At 45.0% G+C, this 27,588-nt stretch overlaps 1 protein-coding gene across 1 annotated transcript; it reads left to right on the plus strand.

Annotated features, from left to right (window-relative positions):
- The first annotated feature begins 349 nt into the window (after positions 1–349).
- On the plus strand, positions 350–26,846 carry YPEL2 (yippee like 2). Its single transcript, XM_076354243.1, has 4 exons — positions 350–543; positions 19,136–19,179; positions 19,979–20,087; positions 21,519–26,846. The coding sequence occupies exons 1-4, from the start codon at positions 427–429 to the stop codon at positions 21,606–21,608; spliced, it is 360 nt and encodes a 119-aa protein (XP_076210358.1). The 5' UTR covers positions 350–426; the 3' UTR covers positions 21,609–26,846.
- The last annotated feature ends 742 nt before the right edge of the window (positions 26,847–27,588 follow it).

The following is a 27,588-nucleotide window of genomic DNA, read 5'->3' on the forward strand; positions in this document are numbered from 1 at the left end:
AAGATGGTAGATAACAGAAGCAGGAAGATGCAAGGGCAGTCAGCAAGTCAGTGGCTGAGCTGTGAATAAAACTCTGTCCTCCTTGATCTAATCTGCAGACAGCACACCTGTCTCCTGGCTGCCCCGACTCTTCCCTGCTCCCTTGATCGAAGGCTAACTCGTCCTGTGGCCTAGGAGACCATTGTCGCCTTTGTGAGCTGAGTGTTCTGTCTGTTCTTTTTTGAACTTAGGTTTGTGTGAAGTCCCCCATTCCCTCTGCCCGAATCTCTTCCTCTGAAGCGGTCATCAGCGTGTGGAGCCTGCCCCACACCCGCCACCTGCCAAACCACGGCCTTTACCTGTGTCTTCCGGTGTTTCCCGTGCGACCCGTCCTGCGGGAGTGCCTCCTGGGCCACCCCAGAGTTCACGCAGCGCTCAGTGGCTCCAATGGTGAAGATGACAAGGTCCAAGACTTTCCAGGCATATCTGCCTTCGTGCCACAGGACCTACAGCTGCATTCACTGCAGGGCTCATCTTGCCAACCACGATGAGCTCATTTCCAAGGTACGTCCATGACCTCACCCGCAGGTGCTGGGCGGACGCCTCCTCCCCGGGGAGCGGAAGGGTGTGTTTGCTCGCACTGCAGGTCAGTTGCTGTGGAAGTGCCTGGCCTTAACTGGTACCGCAGTTTTTGCTTGGAAAATGGGCTCTCGGCCTAAAGGATCTATTTGTGAGCTGCTGGTTTTGGTTTTCAGTGATCTTGAAAATAGCTGTAGGGGACAGGTTTCCAAATTCAGGCCTCTGGAGTGCTTACAGGTGGTCTGTCTCTTCCCATGATACCGCCTCCTCCCTCTCATTTCCAGCTGCAAAACTGCACCAACTGGTGGCCAGGACTGTGTAAATTACCTTCCCGATACTTCTTGTTCGTGTACATGCTTGTCATCGTAGCCAAAGGGTGGTTGTATGATCGTGGTTTGGAGGCAAAGTGTCTGGAGATGTTCCCTCTGTTAAACTCTGAGCTGTACCAAGTGACAACACTAAAGCCCCTACTTAAGGGAAGGTTCTCTGATGCTTCTACTGAAATGTAAGATGGCTTTCCAAAGACTGAGTTGTTGCTCAAACCCTCGTATTTTTGCCAGTCTACTAACGAGACACTTTGCAGTGAAAAAGCAAGGGGTGGATGGTAGGATGTGCTCTGAGCTGGGGAGAGTGGAAGGATTCTGTCCTGTCTTCTGATCTGTTGATCACAAGGGGAAGGGTCTTGAGGATAAGCTGAGTTAAAAGCTTTCAGAGCCAATAAGTCAGGGGCCTTTGATGCAGAGGGATCAGGCCAGTAAGAGGATCTCTTTCTGAAGTGTGAAAACTGAACTTTCTCAGAGTGTCTGTTGGAGCCTGCAGTGCCTGGCTGTGGTCAGGCATCAAGTTTCCAGGTTTTGGCTGCCTCGGCAATCAACTGTTCCATAAAGTTTATTCAACTTATAAAATTTGTGTTCAGAAAAAGCAGACGCACCATAAGATTATTAGCTGAGAGGAAACTGCGCTGTGAGCTGTGTGTGCGTGCGCGCAACTTAAACCAGTTCAGCTTCTTGGAGCAGCCTTGAGAGAAAGGCCAGGATCACAAGGGACAGGTGTTCTGCCCGTTAGAAAGCATGTAGTGCTTCTCCCCCTTCCTGTTTGCACAGAAAAGATTAGAATGTGTCACCTTGCACCAAGGGCGTCTGTCCTTACCGGGTTGACATCTTAGCAGCTGTGGAGGTCGTTTTGGATTCTCCGTGTAGGGTGCTCAGAGCTGTCTTTTTCCGTTGGAGGCTGTCTCCTTCCTTTTTTCTCTTGGTTGTTGCATGGGCCAGCTTGATCTGCACCTCTGTGATGTTGTCTCCATGCCAGACAATTGAATTTAAGTATTCTGGTATGAATAATGCTGATTGCAGACCGCTACAATTTTAGTTTTTGCAATTTCTGAATAGACAGGCTTCCTATTAGGCTATCACTTGTGAGTCATTCTGGGCCTCATGGGGGCTCCTCTTGTTCTGGTACAATTGCGGTGGTTCTTAGCAGAGCTGTCCTTGAGGACTGCAAAGCCTCAAGCTTTTAAAGAGGAGGAGGTTGTACATTTCTTCAGCAGAAAGAAGTTTTGAAATGTAAACGTCAGCAGCAGTCTGTGCCCAGGTCTGGATGTGAAATACATTCAACCCTCGGACCAGCTGTGTGACTTCAGGCTCCTGTGCTCAGATGAGATACCTGTAAAATGGGGTAGTCACTCCCCTGCCTTTTCATTGGGAGAGTTGTTACCAGCTGGATTTTGTGTTGAAGCACAATATGCTTTACTGAATAAAGAAGGAGACTTGTTTTACTTATTGTTTTCATGGTGGTTTGGAATTTGTGCTCTGCTTTTTTTTTTTTTTTTTTTTTTTTTTTGACATGGCTGGTCCCCAGCCAGGGAAAACACAAGGCTGTGCATGCCCAGTGGTTTCACCTTTGACACTTCCTTCCCCTCCTTGTTCCACATCCGTGCTCCTTCTGGTCCGCTGTGCAATTCAGCCAGCTTTGCAGGTAAGTAGCTTCCAGCAGTGCAATGCCAGTGCTGCAGGCTGCTTGGAATTTGAGCTTCTAGCCGTCGAGGCATGCAGTAACTGCCCAGGAATGCCGACTGCTAAAATGTAGACACGGGAGGGAAGGTATGAAAGCACAATATGAGGCTATGTGTATTGAATCGTGGAACTATTAACTACAGCGTGCTGCGGTGCTTGTATCTGCTCGTTCTAAAAGTTCGTTGTAGACTGTGGTGTAAATTTGTAATAGTGTTGGGACTGCATTGCTGGTGGAGCGCTAGCATCCACCCTTGAATGCAAAGGGTTTGGGATTTTAGGTTTTATTTCTCAGAGTTATAAACCTTAATAAGATACATTCTTTGTATAATTGAAAACCTTATAAAAGTAATTGTGCAATCATAATTTGTACAACTGGCTATTAAACTGAGAACAGAAGGGCAGTCCCTGCCTCAAGGGGTTTCCACTATGTGTAGAAACTTTCCCAGGCAAACTTAAATAGTCATGTTTTTATCTGTTTGAGTTAGGTTTTAAACATCTCCCTGAGGCCTTCTGCAGTTCTTTCATCGCAGCCTTATATTAGCATCTGAGAACTAGGCAGTGCAATTGCCATGCTTGTTTTCCATATGAAAATGTGGCAAACGTAAGGAAGAAACAAGCGCCATGAGGATTGAAAAGCGAGTGGGAGATTTTGTCAAACCGGAGTGTTTCTCAGTCTGCAGTGTATCCCATCTTGAACCTGACTATGTCACTTTAATCAAAACAGCTCAAATGACACCATCTTTGGAAACGTTCCCCAGAAAACAGGCTTTTATGTAACAGCAGGGTGTTGGTGATTTGGCTTGATGAAATTAATTCCTCTATTCCTTTTGCCCCAAGTTGCGCAGAGACCGCATGAGAGCTGTGCTGCTTTACATGCCATGAGCTTTTAGCTCCTTTGGATACATACAAATTGCAGCATTGGCTCATGCCGTTGGCTGAAACGCAAGCTGGAGCTGAATCCCAGTATTGTTCTGTGTCAGTCCATACTTTATTTCCTCTTCATCTCCAAGTTTCCCCTCTTAGCCCTTCAGCACCAGTGTTAACTTACTCTGACTTCAGAGTGTTTTGCCAGGAGCGGGTATCCGAAACTCTTCGACAAATATGCCTTGGCAGGGCAGTTTTTGCTTTCTTTTCTACTTAAGGAAAACCTTGTGCATTAAAATGGGTAGAAGGTTTCTCAGTAAGCCATTGCTATTTAAAGAAAATAATCGATGCCGAGGCTTTTAAGAAAATCCGAAGCTGTTACATGAAGCCAGTTACCAAAATGTTACCTGCCTACTTGGCCTTTTATCTTCTGCAGCCGGAGGGGGAAAGCGGTTTAGTATGTCTGATTTGTAATAAGATCTAAATTGTGGGTTGGATTGTCTGGCCAAGAAAGGTCTTATTGACTTAGGAAATACAAGGTGATCAGATAGATTGGGTGGAGTGAGTAACTAGTTTTCCTTTATATATTCCTTTGGTGTCTGGGTTAGCATGAGTGGAGGTTCTTGTTCCCTTGTAGCAATGCATCATTTAAAAATCTGTGCCAAATTTAGTACGTACTCTTGTTTCATTGCTTTTTCCAATGCCTAAGTGGACTGAGACTTTGGGAACTCAACTTTGCCCTGCAACAGATCCTGTGTGACCTTGAGTAAGTTACTTAATGTCTTTGTTCCTCCTTTCCTGTACAATTGAAATGCTGCTGTTTTGTCCAGTCTGCTTGGAATATAAAGCTTTGGAGCAGGTACTGTCTGCTCTTATGAATTAGTACAGTGTGTCCTAATCCTCTTTGGCTTTACTGTAAAAACAAATATACCATGCCAGGCGACTGTAGTTAAAAAGCATATTTCAATGCCTTCCAATTGCCAAAAAATAAGTGAAACATACTTGTTACATTTAGCCTTCCCAGGCATAACATCCCATGGTTGTTAGAATGTTTAAGAACAATATATATTCAATAATCAGTGGTGGCAAAACCTCTCCAGGAAGGAGACAGAGGGGCTTTTCTTGAGAAATGTGCCTTCCGCATCATTTTCTAGTGGGGCCTGGGGGAACAGCTAACATAATAGACATTCAACAGTGTAAATAACATCTTTTCTCTTTCTCAAAGTGGCAGACGTGATGCTGGTTTCTACCTACTCTGTGCTATTCAAACTCTTTGTCAGCCTTTTCTGTTTGAATTCATATGTACCTGGTGTCCGGTAAAAAAGGATGGGAACAAAAGCAGAAGGATACAGGCCAAACACAGCCACGTTACTGTCTTGGTTGCTGACTTTTTTTTGCTATGTGAACAGTAATTCAGCAGAAATGTCCCCGATTATGGAAATATGTAAGGAATGTCTTGTGGGCATCCTGCAGTTTCTTTTTTTTTTTCATTAATTACTGTGATCCAACTGCTAAACATTATGCAGTGATGTATCCTCTGAAGTTAGCCTAAGGCTTGCAGGGGAAGTTTAATGTTTTCCTTTGATGTCTGCACAGGGACCCTTACTGAAAATGAATGTGAAAGCCTTCAACACAAAATGCTGCAGCTCCTCCAGCACAGAGAATTTAGAAAAAATAGAGAACTTGTGTGTGCCTGACTTTCTCAGTTGGGGTTGGATTGTTAGCTAGGGAACGCTTAGAAGCTCTTTTCTCTGTCTTCTTTGACAGGAGTTGCAAGGTTTATAAGCAAACCTCACTCCCAAACATTGTGGCCTAGCTGCTTCCCTGGCTAGCAGACTGCTGGAGCCTGAGCTTGTTGGTACAACAGCCTCTTAGTGAGCTGTATGGCATCGAAGCATCAAACTTTGCTCCATGTTGCAACTGGGGGATCTTAAAAGGATTTGAAACTTCGGTGCCAGCTTTCAGATAAGTTGTAGATGAATTCAGCTATTTCAAAGCATTTGATGCACCATGTATAGGTGAAGTAAGCAGCAATTGTTGGGCTTTTGGGTTTGGTTTTTTTTTTTTCTTCTTTCTTTCTTAGTATGTGGGGAAGGCAGTGCTTCGCTTCTCCTGAACCAGCCGGTGTTTGTATGTCAGTTTGCCTTGAAGACATGAAGTTATTTGCTGGATGGGGGGAGCATGCACACAAGCTAAAAGAATAACCCTAAAATTACAATGTGGTTGTTTCAAAACTTTAATCTAATGGAAAAAGAAAGAGGCATTTAGTAAGTGTCCAAGATTAGTCAAGTGAAAATCCTGCATTTCCATCATAGGAAAAAACTTTGTGGGGTGAGGCAAATATTCCCTTTCATGGGTAAAGTTCTTACCATTTTCCATTACATGGGGTTTCTTCTTGCTTTAAAAGTAGATCTTGTTTCTTCCCAAATATGAATTTAAGTTCCCAGCTTCATGATAATGAACTCTTAAGGCCAGGAGGAGCTTTCACATCATCATATCTGACCTCCTATAGATCATGGGCCAGCAGATTTCATCATGATTGCAGCCTGTCTTTCAGAAAAAGCATTTAGCCTTGATTTGAAGACTTCAAGAGGGAAAATTCACTGCTCCCCTTGGTCATTTTTTCCAGTGGTTAATCATCCTTACTGTGAAAAATCTGAGACACTGAATTTAGATTTGTTTGGCTTGTGCTTCCCTTCATTGGCCGTTATTTTCTTTCTTTTGCTAATGAAATAGATCTATAGTACCTACTATTTCTCCCTATAAAAGGTTGTGGCATACGGTAACCAAGGTGACTCTTGATCACTTTTTTGATAGGCTGAACAGATTCATCTTTGTCATGGTGCAATGTTATTTTTTCCAGTTCTGTATAATTTTTGAGGTTCTCTTCTACATCTTTAGCGTTTCAGCATCTTTTTAGGAATGGAAACAGGACTTGTCTCATTGTTCCAGCCTCAGACTCAGCAGTAACATCTTTACAGCGTACACATTTCATAATTGTACTAGTCTGACTGGCTCAGCACCGCATAGTAAGCTTCTGTTCATTTACTTGCTGGTAGCTCTTTATGCACCAGGTTTATCAATTTTATGCACATTTCTAGAAGCTGCCCAGTAGCTTTTGGATCCTGCTTTTCAGCTCTTGTTCCCTAATGAATTGTCACTTTTAAGTGTTATTCAGAGCTTGCTCTTATTGCAAGTATTGTTAGAGTTCAAGCTTAAGTGATGAACAGCAAAGCAGTTCTGCGAGAAGTCCTTAAGAGTTTTTTAGCTTCCCGTTTCACTGCTGTGAACTTGTGGTAAGGTATCTTGTAGTTCTTGGCTTCCATGAAATTTATGAGGGGACTGCAGTTCTCAGTAGAACAATGTGTCATCAAAGTTGTTTTCCTTCAGCATCTTGACCAGGAGATTGAGCATTGACTGGGCAGAGATGAACTCTTGCAATCACGCTCATCCCCAGGACACCTTTAATAGACAGATTGGTGTTTGCTGTCCTTGCTGTTGCTGGCAGCAGGGAGGAGGGGAGTGGGTCTTGAAGGCCGTCATTTGAGTACCTCTCATCAGGTCTAAGCCTTTATTTGAGAGGGAATAAACAAACAGAAATGCCCTTTGCAGGAAAAAGTCAGGATATGAAATCCGAGCTGTGTAATGAGTATTTGTAATACCTATTCCATAGTACAGCTACCTAAATTAGATCTTTGTCCTGTGTAATTGCTTTCTCTGGGGCTTACCCTACAAGTTACTGTGCTCCCTCAGTTCCTACTGTCTGTAATGGGATCTGAAGACAGTCAGGATCAGGCCTCTTATTTCATCAGGATGTGGTTGTTTAATAGAAAAAGCCCAAGGTAATTTGTACCTCCTTGCATAATTGTGTTTATACAGCAATTAATTGCTATGTGATTTTAAAATATTTCATTCTGTTCCAAAAAGGAAGGAAAAAGATAATAATTCAAAACTGTTTAGAATTCCCTGTCAGTGAGGAGGGACAGGGTAAAAATGGATTTTTCTGATCCATCACTTTCTTTATGGACATAACTCTCCTTTCGTCTGCTGCTTCCTCTGCCTTAGAATTGATGACCTGGGCATAAATGAAATATTGTTCCCATTTATTATCCAGGGAACTGCCAGGGATGAAGGACAGTGAATCATCAGGGTTTTTGCTGCAACTGCTGCAAATCCTGAACAACTGGAGCACAGAATTGATCAGGTCTGAGCCTTCCTGGGTTCGCTGGGTGTTTCAGTTGTTGGACCTTGCAGTTGGAAGAGGAGGAAATGCCAGCAGGCTCGATGGCTTGCTGATGGGGTGAACTGCCCTATGAACTTCCCATGCAGGTGTGTACTTTTAACCTGATTTATAGTTGTAAGAACGAGCCCAGGAAAAACGCAGATATGAGTCTCTCAACTCTGAGACCTCTGGTTTAATCTGTAATTTAGTCACATGCACATAAGTGTGGGGGCCACGCGCGGGGGGGCTTTTCCACCTACTGCCTCTTGGGGAGCAGACCCTGGCTTCTCAGGAGGAGTCTCTTGTGATATTTTCTGTTGCAGTCTCACTTTATAGTAGCAGGAAATGCTATCAGAGGGCTTCACATTTGTTTTAGGGGAGCTGTTACGTCTGCCAGCAAGAAGCAAATCTCTCTGGGAGTCTGGCCTCTCCTGGAGAAGGGGCCTCAGTGTCCGTCTGTCGGAGGTGTTTGGCCTGACGGTTTTTCTCAGCCAGCAGAACTGAAATGGGCAAGGATTGAAGCTTGAGCGCACAAGGAAATTCCACCCAGAGTCCCCTGTCTTAAAATACTCAGTGTGTTTGCGTGTAACTCACAACTGTCAGAATAAGTAGCAGTAACAAAGGTAGAAACTGAGACTGCCTTTGCCTGAAACCTGGAATTTGAAGATTTCCAGTGATCTCTCTCAGCAGTGATTGCCACGGAAGGGATGAGTTAAAATCAGATTAAGCTTAGCTGCTTATGGAGTATCTCAAGTATGAACACTGTGATTCTAGCCCAGCTCTGAGAGGGGAGGCTGGGGAGAAATGCAGGCATGGGTATACGCTTTTTATGCTTCAAATCTGTAGGCTAGGCCTGTCCTGCACTCTGGCATGGCTGAGAGACCTTGGTGTCGGGGGACCTGTCCTCTGGTGCACACGTTTTTGTTCAGTTTTCATGGAGGGCGCATCCACAGTAATAAAATGAATTTCGGTACCACAATGCTTGTTTTATAGTGGAGACGAACATTCAGAATTTAGGCCACAGATTGAACAAAGAAAGATAACTTTTGATGAACCTTGTCAGCAGTAAGGTGTACATATGGTGGCTTCATCTCACTGCAGTGGATCTTATCCAGGGGCAGAGAAGAGCCGCTGCCCTGGACAGATCTGCTTTTGCTGAAAAGCAAGTCTGCTCTCATTGTCAGCATTGGTGCTATTGTGAGCTTAGCAGCTGTATTAGTGGAATACAGTGTTCCACTGATACATGGACAGTTGCTATTGTGCTGCTAATTAAATAACTTGTTGCATTAGCAGTTTCCATCTTCCATCCCAGTTCTGTCTTCTGCTTATCTCTAAAACCCATGCAGTAGCAATAATTAATGTGGAAAGAAAGGGCTTTACCCTCCCCCCGCTACTCCTTTGTAAAATGACTTGATTGTTGGATGCTTTGAGCTGGCATCAACCTACAGGAAGACAGCAGCACTCAAAAATGGGGGAAAAGCCCCACAGCTGCTGCTGTAGCAATTGCAGATTCACCAGAATAAAATGCATTTTTCATCCCTCTGCATCCAGAAAGGCACCAGTGGGCTCTGTTTTCATCTTCTGTAGTTTTTCACAGTAAGCAACAAAGTGCTTCTCGCCATATTGTCCTTCTACATACCAAAATGTAAAGGCTTACGTTCGATGGATCTCACTGATGACTTAAGTGCTAGAGATGCCAAACTGATCTCAACTCCCTTGAACTTCCTGCAGATCAGGGAATGCTGGTGTCTGTTGGGAATGAGGCCATGGAGGTGGAGGATCAGGGTTAACCAGCGGTATGGCCCGAGGCCCAGCATGAAGACCTGGAAGATGCAGATTTTCATTTCCTTCTCCCATCCCCTGTCATCTAGGTCATACAGTGAATGTGGAGCTTACCATCTCCTTTCAGGCACTGCATGTAGGAGATGGCCTGCTCTTCTGCAGGTCTTCTGGCAGTGCTCCTGGGAGGAGCTCGGTGCACTTCATACGAATAAACATCGCTTCTGCCAGCAGGCATGCCTTGGTAGTTTTCCTTGGTTTAATGTTGGGTAAATGTCGGCCTTCTGTTGCAAGTGGTCCTTTACTTGTCAAGCAGGAATTAACCTGTGGTCTTTCTGTGCACGTATAAATTTGTGGCTTCCTCTCTTTAATCCAGTGCTGCTTCTGTGGGCTGGCTTGGCTTATCGTTTGGGGTGCTTTATGTGGGGAATGAAGCAGATCTCTAAGACATGTCCCTACCCTTTCTCCCCACTCTATCTTCCTGTGGGTTTATAAATGCTCCTTAGGCAATGCACTTGCTCTTATTTTTGCCCGATTAAGCAGTCTGGTGTCAATACATATGTAGTTCCAGAAGTTGGTGGAGATCTTTAGAAAAGCCTAGGTCTCTTTTAACTCTCTTATCTCCCCCTAAAAAGAGAGATCGGTTTCCCATGAGATAGAGGAGAGTTTTACCTGCGCTATACATTTGTATTATACAGCACTTTGTTCCCTGGCAGCAAGAGGCAGGGGAAGGACTGGGGATGAAGTGTGTACCCCACAAGAAGAAAACTGGACCTCCTCAAAGAACTTGATGCTCAATTCCCTTCCTATCTGCAAGGCCTCTGGTAGATCTTGAATCCTTGATCTGAAGTGAGGGCACGTGGCAGCCATCCATCCTTGCAGAAGCTGCGCTGCCCTTCTTCCTCGGGTCCGCCCAGTGCTGTGTTAATGCAGGAATGGATTTTCCTTCGGCGGAGGGAAGCCGAATGGGAGAGGAAGGGAGAGGTCGCTCCCTGATGCAGTGCCCGTGCTCCCTGCTCTCACGGGGCTGCAGGGCTCTTAGTCACACACATCTATCCCCTCCTGCTTGGGCTGCAGTGAAGAGGGGGCTCTGTCTCCTGCAGTATTTACTTTTAAAAGCAATTACTCTGATACTGCATCTGCTTTGTTTCCCACAGTATTTCCATTCTTTTTCATCTTAAAGTCAAGTTTTGAAGCACAGCAGCAACCAGAGACCATCAAAATCACAATATTGTGAAGTTTTATAGAAGTAATAAATTTGGTGGGGTTTTTATTTGCCTTCAGTTGTTTGTGCCTTTAGCATTCACATTTTGAAATTTTGCTTTGAAGTCTGTGGGCTAGAACCACATTTAAAAATAAGTAAGAGCAGAGTCCAGGAGCCCAGGGCTTTAATAAGGAGGCTGAATAGCGCAGGACCCATGATAACATGATGAGACTTAAGTGTTGCATTTGCACTGAGTCAGAGCCTAGAGGGGAGCCTGCCAGGCATGTTGGAGGGAGAAGGGGACAGAGCAGTTTGCAAATACTTTCTGAATTTTGACATGCTTTACAAAGCTTTGCTCAGGCTTTAGCTTAGCAGAGTGGTGGCTTAAATTGTGTTAGAAATCTTTGCTCTTGAGGAAAAACAAAAACCTCAATTTTAGGCAATTTGTATTTCCCTAAATACTGATCTTCATTAATTGCAGAGCCTCCAAAGAGATCTCTCCTCTGCAACTGCAGTATAAAATTTCCCTTTGAAAGAACTCTCTTGCTCTCCCCTCTGGTGATAATGGACAGTCATACTGACACATGAATTAATAACTGGGAATTTGCTCCTGGATCCTGACCCATTTAAATCAGCTTGTACAGCCTATCTGCCTGGGAGCAACACAGCCCCATCGGAGCATTGGTGACACCTTCGTGTTGTGCTGACGTGTGTTCGAGAACCGCTCTGATGAACAGGACAGAGCAGCGTTTCATGGCTCACTTCTGATGGGATCAGGCATCTGTACGGTCCTGCTTGTTTTCCATCTTCCTGAGCAGCGTTGATGTTACAGAGATAACGCTGCAGAGCGTGCACCAAATATCATCTTGTGGTTCAAGATACTTTTTCCTTAGCATTTTTGGGAGTCTTGTGAACGGTACTGGTTTTTCTTAGTTTCAACTCCTAGAAACATGAAAAGATGAGAGAATCTCACTTAAAAAAAAAAAAAAAAATCTGTTTTAAGTTCTTTTTTAAAAAAAAAAAAAAAGAATTCACCTACTACTTAAATTTGCCTGAAGTTTGAGCCAGGATGAGTATTTTAAGGATCAGGAGGGGAGAGGCTGGCATGTTGCACTGGAACACTTGGATTTCAGAGCACAGCAGAGAGTCTGTGATGTGAAAGCTGCGTGCATGCGAAAGGGCTCTTGTAGGTCTGAAGATGGCTTCAGCTGGCGGTGACAGCTAACTTCTTTCAACCTCTTTGGAAAGTCTGCCCTTCAGTCTCTTCTGGTTGTGGCACAGAGGGTAGAGAACGTAGACCCAGCTCACGCAGCGTTGCTTCTGCAGCGTGAAACAGTTGCAAGGGGTGAGGTTCTCCTCTCGCGTACAAAGCAGGAATCGATGCTTCCCCCCCAAAAGTGGGATATAGCAGAAGCATGAGGTTCTTCAGTCACTGATAATTTGCTCCATTAAATTGACCTTTTCCCTGACAGCGTCATCATGCAGCCTTTTCCAAGCAGCAGAGAGAATTTATTTCACGGGAGGCGGAGGCAGTGCCAGCAGGATAGCCTGCTGGTATTTTTGCGGGTGCGTGTTTGAGACCTTTTGCACTGTCAGGCTGCAGTTCTCCCCACATATCCTGTGCGGTGAAAGTGCTGAGTTGATTCCTGTTAGGACAAAAGGCTCTTATCAGAAACACATCTGGCCCTGCTTGTGTTGGGTGTGGAGGGAACAAGGGGGTTGAATGAACACCTGCTGCTGCCAGGAGGCAGAATAAAAAATTGTAATAACACCTCCCATCAGAATAAAAAATAATACGTAGTAACATCTTTCCAGTCTGTGCACCTTCCTTCTCACAGACTACATAACCTGAGACATAAGCACGGTGTAAAACTGCTTGGATGTAGCTGTTCCTAGGGTGAAACATGGCAGACTCATAGTTATTCAATGTGTAATCACACAGCAACGTAAACTGCTGGGGAATAAGGCTGTGCTGAATTAATTGAATTAATTCAGAGATGAGTTTGGTCCACTAATTCCATATCGACTTTGGGCTTTAAATAGCATTAAGGACCCATGTTAAAACTCAATTAAAACTCAGGAACACAGTTTGAACAGGGTAAGGTCACATCTGTGTATGAGGTGGAGTAATGTAACTGGTTCCCTTGACATGGGTCTGCATCTCGCATAATCGGAGCAAATTTGAATCTCAGTTTAATCTGATCATTGACTGCCCCTTCTGTGAGGAAGAACAAGGTGGAATTAATGAACCCTGAGGAGGTCTCTGTAGTCTGTGCGGATACAGGAACCAAGTAATTGAACTCATGCTCCCTTGGGAAATACTTGAATATGATGCAAGTAGATGGCTCACACCGTCTAGTGCAGCCCCCAGAAATCTGCAGCAGGTATTTTCGTAGTTAAATTCTCCCAACTTTCTTTCCGCTGTGCAGTGACTCACAAGTAACCTCCTCTTAGAGGCATCATGCACCTAGTGCTGTTACCAGGCATAGTGGTTCCTCTAAACACATTGCGGGACCTATCTTTTTAATCAAATCATTATTGCCATAATTAATAGAGTTTGAAAGGTGCCATTAAGGCAGAGCTTTCTGTGTGGTGTTGGTTGTTAGTTGGGATAGCAGCTGATAGGAATTGGGATTAAGTGCTAGAGGGAGCAGGAGGAGTGTGAGGAGCACCTGTGTCTTGGAGCATATCTTTATACACAAACTTGTGTGCACTCCAGTTGGAATGACATCACGCTTTGGTCATACTTAAAGGTCTCCTCTCCCTATTCAGATTGTATTTTATGAGAACATCTCATCCTTACATGTTTAAGGGTTGAATCAGCAGCAAGAATAGATAAATCTTACAGTCAGTGTTGTGCAAATGACTGTAGTAACTTGAAAACAAAAGTTGTACATGTAGGTGGGAAATAAGCGGTAACAGAGCTATCTCGGAATAGATCGTTGGATGAATTTTTCTCCCACACACTTCAGTGCCTCTTAAACCCGGGAGTTCGTAATACTGTTTCTCTTACTCACTGAATTGCTCTGTCCCAGTGGGGATACCACAAGCACAGAAAACATGACCTTTTTTGAAGAGTCCAAATGGCTGTGGTCATTTGGCTTCTCCTGATGCTACCATTTCTCATTGCCTAGGACGTGCCGACTGCCATTGATCTCTGGCGGTGGCTTCGGGCCCTCCGTTCCTGTGTGCATCCCTGCAGTGAGAATTATTTGTAGCTTTCAAGAGCGTAGCGTGGAGGGGCACACTCTGTTCCTTTTTCCCCTTGTACCTCTTCGGGACCAGTTGCCTTTTCGTTTTTGTTTTATTGGTTTCTTAAAAGGCTGCCAGCTGGATATAGGTAAGCGGGGATTTTCTCTGCTGCAGCCTACAGAGAAGAAGCATCAGTATATAGCCATTTAGTCCTGGCAACTGCTTCCTATTTTTCCAGATGATTCCAGCCAGGTCTTTTTGTGTTTAGCCTGTTGTCAAATGCCATCACAAAGGCTTGGGGTATTAATCCCATCGTCTGTTCAGTGTGTGGAACTGCTGAGTGGGCTGCGCAGTGAATGAGAAGCTGTAGGTGCTAGGGAAAAGGGGTATGGTGTGTAGGCGTGTTTGGAGCACATTCAGAATTCATGCCTTTCCCTAGCTGTACTTATTGAATGTAAAAATTTCCTTCTGTGTCTCCAGTGGTCACCAGTAACGGGAATGTGCAAGTGCGAAGGTCTGATGGCGGTGGGAAAGCAGGTGGAACGTGAAACAGGCTGGAGTGATGGAGGGGCGTAGCCCTTCTCTGCGTCTGTGGTTGTCTGCGTGCTGTTGCTCCACTGAAGAAGGCTCCAAAAGAGTCATGCATCTTGCTCAGAGCAAACAGAATGGTAGATTCGGCACTTCAGATTGAGGCCAGAATCTAACAAATGGACTAAACCAAACTGACAGCTCCCAAGGTCATGGGCGTTGAATATATAAGGATTCAGCTTTGAGTCTTGCAGCCTGAGTCCATCTCTAGCGAACAGAACGTGTCTGCCACAGAGGAGCTGGCACTTCTTAGATGCTGGCTGCGTGTTACACTTCCTTCTGCGGCAGATCTGGTTTAACAGCGTCTGTGAAACCCAAACTCCCTATCCTGCAGACTGTCTCTCACTAGAGCTGCAGTTCTGCACTGTGGTTCTTCACCAGCAAATTTAGTTTGAGAACTTCCCACTCTGAATGACTTGTGTCTGCCCCCATACTGTGATTATTAAGTAGTTTGTGTGATTGCCCTTTGAACTGGATCTATGATATGGTACAAGGAGAAAAAACTATTTCCCTCAAACCCATCAACCCCCCACTAAGTATTTGTTCTTAAAAATAATGATTTCACAGATCTAATTTAGAATCAGCACAGCTGAGGGGGCCATAATGACTGTCTGTAAATTGGGTGGTAGGAACTTCTTAAACCAGAGCAGCTGCCAAAGGCATCTTAACATGGAGCTTCTGCTGTAACGAGAGACAGCTTGGCAGGCGAGGATCTGCAGCCAAATAGCTGACTCCAGGCTTGTGGCTTCCCACCTGGGTACTCAAATCAGCACTCCTTAGGCCCTGCAAGCTTTTAGATGCCTCCATGCTGAGTGGAGCACCAAGGAGCGGGGAAGGTTTTTGAACGTGAGTAGTCAGCAGGAGAAAGGTGTTGTGTATTGCACATCTCAGAAGCCTGTATTGTTTTTTAGAGGGCTCAGGCAGGATGGGGAGGGAGAGCTTTGTTGCTGGCATATACAGATGTGTTTCCAGCCAGACATTGAGCGTTAGCAGTGCAGAGAAAAATATGTGATTGGGCTTTCAGTGGGAAACAACAGCAAAAAAATCCTTTCCATTTCTTTCAACTGGAAAGTGATGCCAGGAGCTGTTGTTTTAGAGAATAAGAAGTCTGGATTTATAAGCATGTGTGTGAGATACACCTTGGAACGTGGATCAAGAAAATCTACATAGAGAAAATGCATAGCATAGAAAGTAGGTCTTACTGCTGGCTGTCACTGTTCAGGGAAAATCAAGCATGTTGTGGAAATCTCTTTGTTTCTTAAGTAAAATAAAAAACGAAGAAAGAAAAGAACATCTGTTTGTGTATAAATAGATGTGTTTCTTTCTGATTTCATAGTGCCCATTACAGTATGTGCCAATTTTTCTGGAGTGCCAGAAGGGAAGGAACATCTCCAGAAAAGGTTGAGGTTACAACACCCAGATAAAACCTGCCTGTGCTACCTTTATAAAGATGAAGTCAGCTTAGTCTTGCAGAGAGCAAATGCACTGGTGAACTTGAGGTAGTTGCCAGACCTTTCTCACTTCTTTTTATACGATTTGCCAAATCCTTAGCTAGCTGGAGGGTGAATATTAAGACAGGCAGCAGCACTGAAAGCTAAGCAGTGGTATGTTGAAAAGTTCTGCTTGGGCAGGAGATAATTAATGTGATTTTTTTTTTTTTTTTTTTTTTGCAGTGACTGCCTTAGATACCCTAAAGCACTGGCTTGAGCTGGAAGGAAGGGCACCTCTGAAAGGATGCTGCTGTCCCCTGGGAGTGGGCTGGAATAGTGTCCAATGAGCCCCGAACACAAAGCCGATGGGTTTGGTTTTGTTGTTTATTAAAGACAGGCCTTTGTAGAGCAGTAACGGAAAATCCTATTTCTGTACCAATAAAAACTTTGCTCCCATGGTTGCTGTTATTGGCAAGCTTAGACACTTTGGTGTTTATGGAAAAGTATTTACTGGGAAGGGCTGGATGGTTAGCAAGCTTCATCTGCTTTCATTTTGTTTTGATGGCCCACATGTTGCTGTGGGACCTTCTGTTTCATCCCTGTACCCCGTCCACAGTCCATCCTTCCAGGCTGGTATCCCTCTTCTGCAGCGTGGACAGCCAATGCCCCTGCTGTTTGCTGTAGCAAGGTAGAGCATTGCCTGGGTCTGGCTTGGACTCTTCTTTTTGGCCTGTGGGGGCATCAGCTTTGTGTCGGTTCCTACTTTACCACACAGGATGCTGAAACAATGCAGTGTGTGTTTTATAGCAGTCAGGCTAGACCTAGTTGGCATGTGGGGTATCAGCCAGCTGATAATAATAAAGAACTTGAGTGCTGCAGAAGGATTAAAAGAAGCTTCTCTAATAAATGCAATTATACAAACATGCTTGAGCTATGTGTCCTATTTAATTCTTGCCCAAGAAAAGCGGCATTCCTCAGGGCACTGCTTTTGTCTGAGTGAAAGAGATATCCAAGTGCCTCAGGCATCCTCTCTGAATCCAGAGTGGCTCTTCTGTGCCCTGGGTGGCAACTAATATTGGGCTTCAGATTCCTCTGAAGAACAGTTAATTCCTCCAGGACTGTCTCAATTCTTTTGCCAGGCAGTGGCTTTATAGCTGCCAGAGTCCTCGCTGCCATCCAGACCTCACAGGCAGCTTTCGTTGCTGGATGTGGCTCCCTGCCTGCATGCCCCATGGCATTGTGTTTGCCCACAGAGGTGCTTCTGCTCTGTGGTTAAGGAGCCTTTTGCGTACGTTCTTGCAACTGGGGATCTTCCAGTGGGGCTTTGCCACTTCTGGAGAATACCTTGACACCAAGAAGGGCACCAGGCTAAACACCATGACAGGCTGTACTTGTTCTTTTGTCAGGGCAGTTTTAAATCACGCCTTTAATGTTTTGTTCTCTCTTGCTGGTGAGTGAATTTTCCGGCTCTGCCTTTCATGTGAACAGGACTCACGATGGAGAGAACATCTTAGAGGCTGTTACAGAGCTGCTTGCCGTTAACCCAGGCAGCACCCGAGAAATACTCGCTGGAGCTAATGCGTTGGTACCCCAGCTCTGGGAAGTAGGACCGTTAGCTGGAAACATGCAGCAGCCTCCCCAGTGCGGAGGAGGCAGGAGGCAGTTGATTAGTGCAGATGTGTGTGGGTGTAAGAAACGCGGTCCAGATCCATCCACAGGCTTGCTGGTTGTCGGGCGTAGCTTTGACTTGGCTTTTCTGTGAGGCAGCAGTTGGGCAGGCGTAGGGGTGCATCCCTAGGGCTGGACTGATGGAAGGGGACAACCTGGGAAGGGCAGGGACCTCCCGGAGATTGCTTTATGTGACACAGGGAGAGCACGTTTGTGCTGCCCCAGAGTCGGGTCACTTAACAAATGACCAGTGTTAGTGGGCCAAGGATGTTAAACCTTGAATGTCTCTCTTCTCTCAAAGCTCTGTCTCCCCACTTTTAAGGGTATTTAGTCTGAAATCACTGCTCATCTGTAGAAGCTGAGGTTTTAACAAAACCAGTAAATATTCCAAGGTTCCTGGTAAGGTGCAAGGTAAAGGATTAAATGGTCCAGAAAAGCTGCTCTTTGACTTTCCCAGCTCCTTGCCCCTCAGTGCATACATTCCCTTAGGTATCTCATAAGGTTACTTGTGTGCAGAGAGCAACTGTGCTCTTGCTCATAAGCACCATATGTTTAATTCAGTGTGTGCTTGTCAAAGTACATTAAAAATGCAGGTAGCACTTGCTACGTGTGAGCCAGCTCTTGTAAGCGAGGCACCGTCACAGGGTAATGTTACAGACTTGACACAAATGGAGCCTGCTGGCTCTTGGAAGTGTCCCGGCTACCTGGAGTGTCCTGCTGGGCTGGCATTGCCTTCGAAACACGTGCTGTAAGATCCCAAGGAAACATGGGGCAGGGAGGATGTGCCACAACTGGTGATTATCTGGTGTGGTTTTGCTGCTGTGTGGTTCTCTCTTGTCCACGTTCATCTCTATCCAGTTGTATCTCGTCCTATGTTTAGATCCAGTCCTGAAGATCTCCCTGGCATCGGTGGGAATATAAAGGCTTGCAGACACCTCAGCAAGGTTAAGGTCTTTTGTAAAATCACTAGACTAGAGGTTGTATTTGTGTGCACAGCACCTTGCACAGACAGGTCCTAATTTCTCAGTTTGGTTCAGCACCCATCTGTGCAGTCTTCCTAAGGGGAATTCACGTCCCGTCAAGTGCAACAGCGGTGTTTCAAAACTGTGGCAGTGGAACGGGAAGCCTCCGTGAGCACCTTGTTTTTAGAAAAGAGACTCAAATCAGTATTTGGCAGCAAGGCTGCATTAAGTAAGGTTGAGGCAGTAGTGTGAAATTCATAAACAGAACTGAAAGGGTGAGGGTAGACATTGCTGGGATATGAGAGGGAAAACAGCTTAACTCTTGAAAAGTACGTTGGGCTTGTACGGCACTGGGAATGCTGGTGATACCAGGTGAAGTGCCCAGTGGGCTGCCGGTACGCCGTGTGGAACGGGCAGGCATTAGAACTGGAGGCAGCTGCTCCCTTCCCGTCGGCAGGACAAGACCTCTGTTCATCAGTGCTCATCTCCTCCTGACATTTCACTTTGTGCTCTTTCCATCTCGAAGACTGTAACGATGTGCGTTTCTCAGGCCCTGGCTGACAGTTGCTGTAACTACCGTTAATGCTGAGGGCAGGTCCTGGTTTCGCCTTATTTCTATCGACCAGCCAACTGAATTTTGTTTTCTTGCCTTTCAGTCCTTTCAAGGAAGCCAAGGACGAGCATACCTCTTCAATTCAGTGTGAGTATAACTTCGTATATATATAACTTCGTCACCTCTGCATCTCTTAGGACAGATTTAAGAAAACCCTCACGAAGAAGAAAACAAAAGGATAGTCTTCCTTTAGAAAACCTCTGCCTAAGAGTTGGGAGCTTGCTGAAGATGGTTGGAGAAAGAGGCAGGAAATAACACTGATTCATATTTGATTTTATGTTGAGGTTTCAGATAAGCAGCTAGGAAAAGGTGGTTTTTTCGTCATTGAGATTGAGAAATAAGAGCTAACAGATGAGTCATTCTCTTCTCAGAGAATGTAGTTAGACCGGAGTCAAAGTTTTGTAAATGTAGAGAATAAATGATACCTAAATACGAACTTACTTTTTAGACCTAGCATAAAAATTAAGTATAATTTTCCCAATAACTGAAAATAGTTTTGGTGAGATCACTGCTGGGATGTCTTTCAGAAGAACTGCTGATTTCAGATACATTTTTCAAATTTCCATTTGGGAAAGTAAGAGTACTATTTTATCAATTTGAAAATGAAAATCTTTCTCAAACGCATAATTAGTGCAGTTTACTAGAATGCTATTAATCTTCTGTTCAAAGCTTTATAGAATTTTTAGTTGAATAAAAATTCTGTTTTACCTTTTCATTCTGTTCGGGAACTGCAAGAGATCGTTGTTTCGGGCCCAGCCGTGGTACTCGGTATCCTGAACCTCCTGCTTACGTTTTCAAATACTGCAGTAAAATTGCTGTCAGCTTCATTGTAGCATCTTGCTGTGGAAAGACATACTAATAGGGAGCATCTCTCCTTTTCCCCCAGAGTTAATGTGGGTTGTGGCCCTGCAGAGGAGCGGGTGTTATTAACAGGATTACATGCGGTTGCAGATATTTACTGTGAAAACTGCAAAACCACACTGGGTTGGAAATACGTGAGTACTGGTATCGTTTCTTTTTCCTGTGGACATCTTTGTTCCAGCCCTTTCTGAAGGCATGTGTATGGTAATGTGGTGTGGTGGAAAGACCGTTAACTTGGGAACCAGAAATGCGGGTTCTGGTCTTTTTTCCTTCCTGCGTTTCCATTTTCCCTCCTGTCTTGTGTTTGTTGCATCCATTCAGAGCAGGAGCTCTTTGTGGCTGATGTATTTTTCACTGAGAATTTACACTGTGGGCCTGATTTTGGTGGGTGTCCCTTAGCGATACTTAACATAAATGAGGATAACTTCAATCAGTCTTGTGGTTCATATTGTCTTTTTTCCCAGACGATGTCAGAATAATAGAATGATCCATATGTTGTTAATCCTGTGTCCTTCCCACTGGAAATGCTATTGAACATGAGTTTATCTGTTTGCTGCCTCTTGCTCTTCATAAATTCAATTACCTTCAAATAAAGGCTTATGCTACGTCCTAATTTCTGCTTCAGGAGGCACGCAGTGTACTTGTTTGTCAAAACATTTTGACCAATGTCTAAACAAAACATATACTGTATCTGTGGCCTCTGGACAGAAATATTCTTTAATAAATCAGTTGAAAGGCTATAAAAGTAAAGCATCAAAAATTGATGCGGTAGGAATTCATGCAGAAACACAGCATGGATCTCACAAATGGAGAAGGACACTAAGTACATAAATTGAGTTTATTGTAAAAACAAAATACAAAATTCCGTAAACATAGCAGTAAGCCCAAGCCTCTCCAGCAATAGAATTACAGCATTTCAGATGCATTACATGCATGCAAACAGCACGCCCGAGCAGAGCTGCACCGCTTTTGAGGATGCAGCCTCGGTAACGGGAGTCCCTCCTGGTTAGGGATCCCACAGATGTCCTTACTTCTTCAGTTCTGCAGTGTTGAAGCACTGTGTGTTTCTGTAGCTGCAAGCACGCGGCTGTGTAGAGTGGGTCCTTCTCGTCCCTCGGTGTCCGTTCACTCCATTTCCACATGAAGTTTACCATAATCCATCTCGTTCCCGATGGCAGTGCTTTTACAGCATGTTTCATCAGAGGACCTCTGCATTCTTTAACAAACATTAATAAATTCTCAGACCACCCTAGAGAGAGGTGGATTTTATCACCGATGATTCCTAAAGCGTAGTTCAAGGAGCAGTTGCCGTTGGCCTACAGAAAGCTGCACGTTTACATGGTGCCGATTGTTCTTTTTTCCCAGCCTGTAAAGACAGCTAGAAGCAGGATTTAAGATTCTTCCAATGTAATTTTCCTGAAAGCCAACAGGAGGACCTGCAGTTTGACTGGTTTACTCTGTAGGCAAGGCTAAGACTCGTACCAGCGTTCCCGGATCTGATCTGCAACTGCGACTTTACCTTCAGATATCGTCTTGATCGCATTCTTTCTCCTTTTTTTTTTTAGGAACACGCTTTTGAAAGCAGCCAGAAGTATAAAGAAGGCAAATACATCATTGAACTAGCTCACATGATCAAGGATAATGGCTGGGATTGAATGGGAAGAGCCCAGCCCTACCAGCGTGTGAGAGAATGCCATCCAACCGAACATTATATCCAAGAGTGAGAGAGTGACTGAACGCTTGGTTCCATGCATTTAGAGGCTCTGCAGTTTGGGAGCATCTTCACACCCTTCTCCATCCTTATTGGTGACTGGCCTCTAAATTTCTGTCTCTCTGTCTCTTTGCTTTGTATCTGTTTGTGAGTTGACCCTGGCTGCTTCTCTCTCTGTTCTGGCGTTGGCTAAGAGAATGCACCGAATGCCCGACAGCCATTCCATGTTGACGAATGTTTAAGTACAAACTGAAGTTGGCTCTGTGGTGGCATTTTATCAGAAGGTCTCAGTGCGGGAGGAAGACCTGAGTTTTGGGCAGGAGAAGGTGATAGGGGGTGGGGAGTGGGCCCGAAGGGAAGTCATCAGAAGTTGAAACTGTACTTCTCCTTTAAGTCCTGGTTAACCAAGGCTTGAAACTGTCTACTTGTCTAAATGGACAGAAAAATACCTCACGGCTGCGTTCTCTCCGAATCGTAAAACCGCTGCTCCATCGGTGGAGCTTCAGTCTAAGCTGGCTGAGCACCAGTTCCCCCCGCAAGCTAATCGCAATTCTGTGTTTTGTTTGCCATTTATGAACTTCTTGTTTGGGGGGGAGGACCTGAAGGCTGGAGAGATTCCCTGCCTCTCCTTTTTCTCGCTGTTTCAGGGTAGGTAGGCCAAACGTCCCAACAGAGCACAGCTGTGGGGAGTGTCCTCACAGCTGGAGAAACCAAATCCTGACTCTTGAGCCCTTCAGAGAGGAGGAGAAAACCACTTAAGGCACAAGGGGGCCGGAGCTGCAGCTTAGAAGATATGACAAGGGGGAAAAAAAAAAGGCACGTGCTAGGCAAGAAAGAGGAAATAACGTAGAGGGGGATGGGGACAAACTTAGTAATGCAGGGTACCCCTTGATTTCCCGGCCTCCACTGAGCGTCCTTGGGGGTCTTTTACCGGTCCTTCACAAGCGCGAGTAGGAAAATGCTGTTACAGAATCTTTTTCTTAAATCCCAGCCATCAGCTCCGCTCTTGGAGCCTGGCGGAGAAATGGTGTGAGAGTGGGGAGAGGAGGGAGCAGAGGAGCCTGGCGGTTGTAGCAGTATTGCACAGGTGGATATTTCAAGCCATGAGGTATCCTCCCCAAAACCTTCCCCCCTTTTCCCACTCCCAGAAGCCTGTTGCAGGCACAGGGGGAATGGGAAAGAAAAAAGAAATTAAACAACTTCCCCCTACCCCTGAAATTGTCTATGCCTTGGAGTTTAAAGGGGTGGGGTAGATGTGGGCATCATAACTGCAAGGGACAAGTCCTTTCCATTTTAATTTTTTCATTTTAATTAGTGTGGACCTTCCCGAGGTGGTTGGTGGGGAAGGGGCGTCGTGTGTGAGAGGGGAGCTGCGTTAGACATAAATGACAATGTGAAGTTTGCTCTGCAACAGTCCAGCCAGTATCTGGTGCATAACTCAAGACTATTTAACCAAATTAGTTTTATCTCTCTGAGTGAATTTTCTTTTCGTTTGTGGAATTCTTTCAAGTAGGTTAATCCATTGGGGGAAATCTTTGTTAATCCAGAAGGAAGGAGTATTGTGCAGGGGTTTGTAACTCCTTATGAAACTGAAGCTTTGGAGCTGTAATCCGTTGTCGCTTGCCCCCACCCCCAGGAGACTCTCAGTTAGCTGTGGGGATCAGGACGGAGGGCTGGTGGTGAGAAAGCAATTTGCTGTTAAATGAAGGGGATGTGAGCAGAGATGCTACTTATGGGTCAGGGTGGAACTTAAGTGTTGGGTCCTTGGGCTGAAACCCCGACCTGATGGCTCATCTAAGCAAAGGCTGTTTTTTCTCTTGAACCACTATTCTTTACAACCTTGGAGAGAGAAGTGAGATGGAGGCTGGCCGCGGCTCCTGCAATGGATGGAGTTGGCTCGGTTTGTGGCTAGCCTGTTAGGAAGTGGCTTTCTGCTGTGGCTGTGTGACAGTTGCTTCAGCTTTCGTTTCTGATCATCTCTGCTTCCATCATCCACATTCCCTTCAGTGGTAAAAATCTAGCGGAAATCAAAAATTCTGCAGTACCTGCTATCTTGTTGACTTTGGCACCGACCTGGTCCCATTTTCCTGTCCTTTGGTTGGTGATCCATGACAATTTATTGGGTTTCGACTAGTGGGAAGTAATTTGCATTCTTTGAAGAGCTCTTCAGGTCTCCCCAGATACGTAGCCTTTAAAGGGGTCTGGTTGGAACTGGGAGAAGTAAGGGATAACCCCAGATCACTAATATGAGGTTGAGAAAAAGAGCACACGGGCTTACGGTTTTATGTTGGTATTTAGAGTGATTGCCTATAAAAAAAAAGATATAAAAGGTAAGCCTGTCTAGAGGACTGCTCTGAGAAATAAGAACAGTTACTACAGAGAGCTACCAGATGTAAATGTTTTTATCCATATATTTGGGACAAGAAAGGATGATGATCCATCAGATCGGGCTGGTTTTAACTGTTCACAGGGGTTACGCTTTTAATGGCAACCACTCTCAGCTTGAATACGGCAAGATCTTAATCTGGTTTTAATTGGTTTTGTCCCATCAGCATCCACAGAGTCACACTTGCTGAGAATCTGGCCTCAAGCCCTGATAGGAAGAAAGTATGTGTGCCTGTAAACGTCCCCAACACCCAGAGAATGACCTATAGAGTGACTTTAATACACTGTATAGGGAGATGAGGAAAAACGGGCTTGCGAGGCTCATTGCCGTTTGTTCTCTGCTATGTGTCCATTAAATATGAAGTACTTCTTAGTCTGCTGCTAACTCATCTGTGACTTGCTGTATTAAGACACATGACAGTATTGGGAGCCGGTGACCAGACAGGATGATCAGATCTGTATGCTAGTGGCTACCACAATCGGCGCAGGCTACACTGATGGCTCGTAGAGTGATATATTCAGAGCATAACCAAAGAACCTCATTCTCTGCATCCCTCTGGTCGTGTGAGTGGACTGTAGCCAGTTCGTTAGCGACTGGGGTGAGCAAGGTGGGACGTTGTTTCTGAGCTGGAGGTGTGGCCCACGGAAACTGCCTCCTTGGGCAGGCAGTGCCTGAACGCAGAGCACCGAGTGCCCGTGGTGCTGCTTTCCGGGGGTGACATCCTCGAGAAAAGACGAACAGCAGCGAGTTTTGCTCTTTTTATGTGGCAGCCTCGTCTCTGGCAAGCTGCGTGCACCCTTGAGTTTACATCACCGCCGTCTACCCCAAAGCTCAGACTTGAGTAAGTTTTAAAGTGTTTTGCTCTGGTGGATTATCTGGTGTGAAATCCTGATCCCTGTAATAAATATTCAGATGATAATATATACAAAGCAGAAAAGAACCATTATCTTGTGAAATATACTTTTGTAAATAATATTTAATTTTTTTAAAAAAATAATATATTTGGTGCTGTTTTCTCAGAGCCCCTCCCTGAGAGCACTTTTTTGTTGTTTATAAATGATACCGATCCTTCTGTATTTGTTGGAAAATATGTTTAAAGGGAAACAAAAATCATAATATACGTTGTCCTCTTAAGTCGATCCATTTTTCCTCTGGACGTGGCGGGAGAGGGGAGTCACTCCTGCTTCCATCCGGCAGAATTCATCTCCGGCGCAGGCGGTGGCCGGGTTACGGACAGCATCCCGCGGTCCGGGCAGGTACTGGTGTGTGGGACGGGAGGTAGCTCCAGGCACTCGGGCAGCGCTCCGGTGTCTGGAGTTACATGCTGAAACACCTTCACTCCGTGCCGGAGGTCCCGTCCGGCAGCCTGAGCCCCGTGTCAGCTCACGCTCCCACGGTGAGTCCCACAAAAGCCGGTGGGGCTCTGTCTGGGCACGACTTTCCTGAGGAGATCTGGTTTGTAGCATCCGGGCCTGAAATTTTTCTCTTGCACCAGTATTGGCTGGAGTGAAGTAGATACCGAGACTTAGAAATCAGGATTGAATATAAGCTGCAACCTCTGAATCGCTGTTTCCAGTTGCTTGGGGGCAGCAGGGGTGGAGGAGTATAGGATTTCTAATGAGTCATTGTTTTTAAACTAAAACATCAGTCTTTGGACATGGATCCTGGTTTTCTTTTGGTTGTTTTGTTGTTGTTGTTTGTTGTTGGTTTGTTTGGTTTTTAAACCAGGCTGCTACATGACAAATTAGAGTAAAAGTTTACCTCTCTGGCAGTAAAGTTAATTTTCTTTTGTTTTCCTTTGTGTCTTTAACCGCCCCCCTTCTACCCCTTCTTCATTCTTAATTCATTGGGTCTCTTGTTTATCCCGAAGTGGACCAACAGCACAAACCGCTGGACTGTGTTTTGCTGAGCAAGGAGCTGTTTTCAGTGCTGAATAACTGTTGCACGCTCTTTAATTCTCTGTTCTTGGTGCACACGATTTAAAAATCCACAGGAAAAAAACCCCTGCGAATGAAATCTGTTGTTCTTGTGATGATCAAGTGAGAATTTTCTCTGTATGCGTTTTTCTGACTGGTACGTGAGAGTGTGTCAATCATGCGTTTCGCTGCACTTCCTTGTTTGGGGAGGAGCATCGTGCTTCCGTGTGAACCAGTTCTTGGATGAAGAGGTGACACCCAAACACCCGGTTGGGGAAACAGATTGGCGAGAACCAGAGCTCAGCTCGGTGGGAAGGAGCTCTTCTCACCAGGTGAGAGGCCTCAGAAATTAAATGCTCAGAAACAATGACGTTAGACATAGATTCTGCAGAATCCTGTTTAAAAAGAATAAGCAGAAGAGGGGGAACAAAATCATCTTGAATTCAGAAAAAAAATGAACATATTTAAATGCAAGCAGAATGGCATTGTGTAAGGTACAACCACAAATAAGCTATTCTCATAGTTACGAACTGTATGTCTCCTTTGTTTTGTTTTTCATAAGGAAATGGGAATGCTTTCCCTGCTGACAAAACTAAAGGACAATATTTCCGATACCAGCCTGTCTATTGATGCTCTTGTGTTTACAAATTGTGTATACTTTTATTTCTTCGATCTTATTTTAATTTTATTTTTTGGCATATTCTTTCAGGTCATTTGCTTCAGTAATAAATGCAATTGTTTTCAAATAATTGGTTTTCACCTTTTCATGTATTTGTACATTGTATATAGTTCTTCAGTATTAGAGGGAGGCGTATTGTTTGTCATATTTACAATATGTGTTGGTGCTCATTTGAGAAAATAAAATTTTCAAGTACTAAAACTGCTGGTCCATGTTTCTGTTTTAATCTCCTATACCGTGTGCGAATTGGAGGCAGCAAAATTTGGTTCTTCAAGAAATATGTTACATTTAGCTTGAAAATAGTCAGATTATCCTCTTTTCTGACACCTGCCGGTCCGGAGCAGTCGCCTGGTGTGCACTTGAATCACTGCAGCACGTAGAGACTGTGGTCACGGGCGAGGATCCCGTCGGGCAGAGCAAAAGGATGATCCGTAGCCCCCGAAGCCTGCGATGTAGTACAAGAGGGAACCCCAAATGGACCAGGAGACAGTGCTGACGCCTGGCACCGTCGTACCATACCCGAGTGCCTTTCCCTAAACCAGAGCAGCGAGGGAAGCACATACTTTGTTTTGTGAGGAATTACACGACTTTAAGGTGTTTTTCAAGCAGCAACAATAACGAGAAACCCATGAAATAAACCCCCCTAATTCTCGTTAAATCGTTTCCCATGGATGAAGGGTTTTGTCAGCACCGTTACGTAGCAGTGCCTACAGCGGTAGAACGGTCACGACATTCCCAGCGGCCAGAAAACCACCCCGGGGTTTTTAAGTTTTGCTTGTTGGTAGAGTTCACTGTGCAGCTCCGCGTCTTGTAACGTCGTATTGTGGTGACTGTAGGAGATGCCTGTTACTCACAGGTGAACCAAAGCATCGGTAAAGCCGTCTGGCGCGTTCGGGTATTTGCAAGTCAAACGTCCGTTTCAGGAGTTCAGCAAACGAGATTT

Source organism: Aptenodytes patagonicus, chromosome 17, assembly GCF_965638725.1.
Source record: "Aptenodytes patagonicus chromosome 17, bAptPat1.pri.cur, whole genome shotgun sequence".
Lineage (NCBI taxonomy): Eukaryota > Metazoa > Chordata > Aves > Sphenisciformes > Spheniscidae > Aptenodytes > Aptenodytes patagonicus.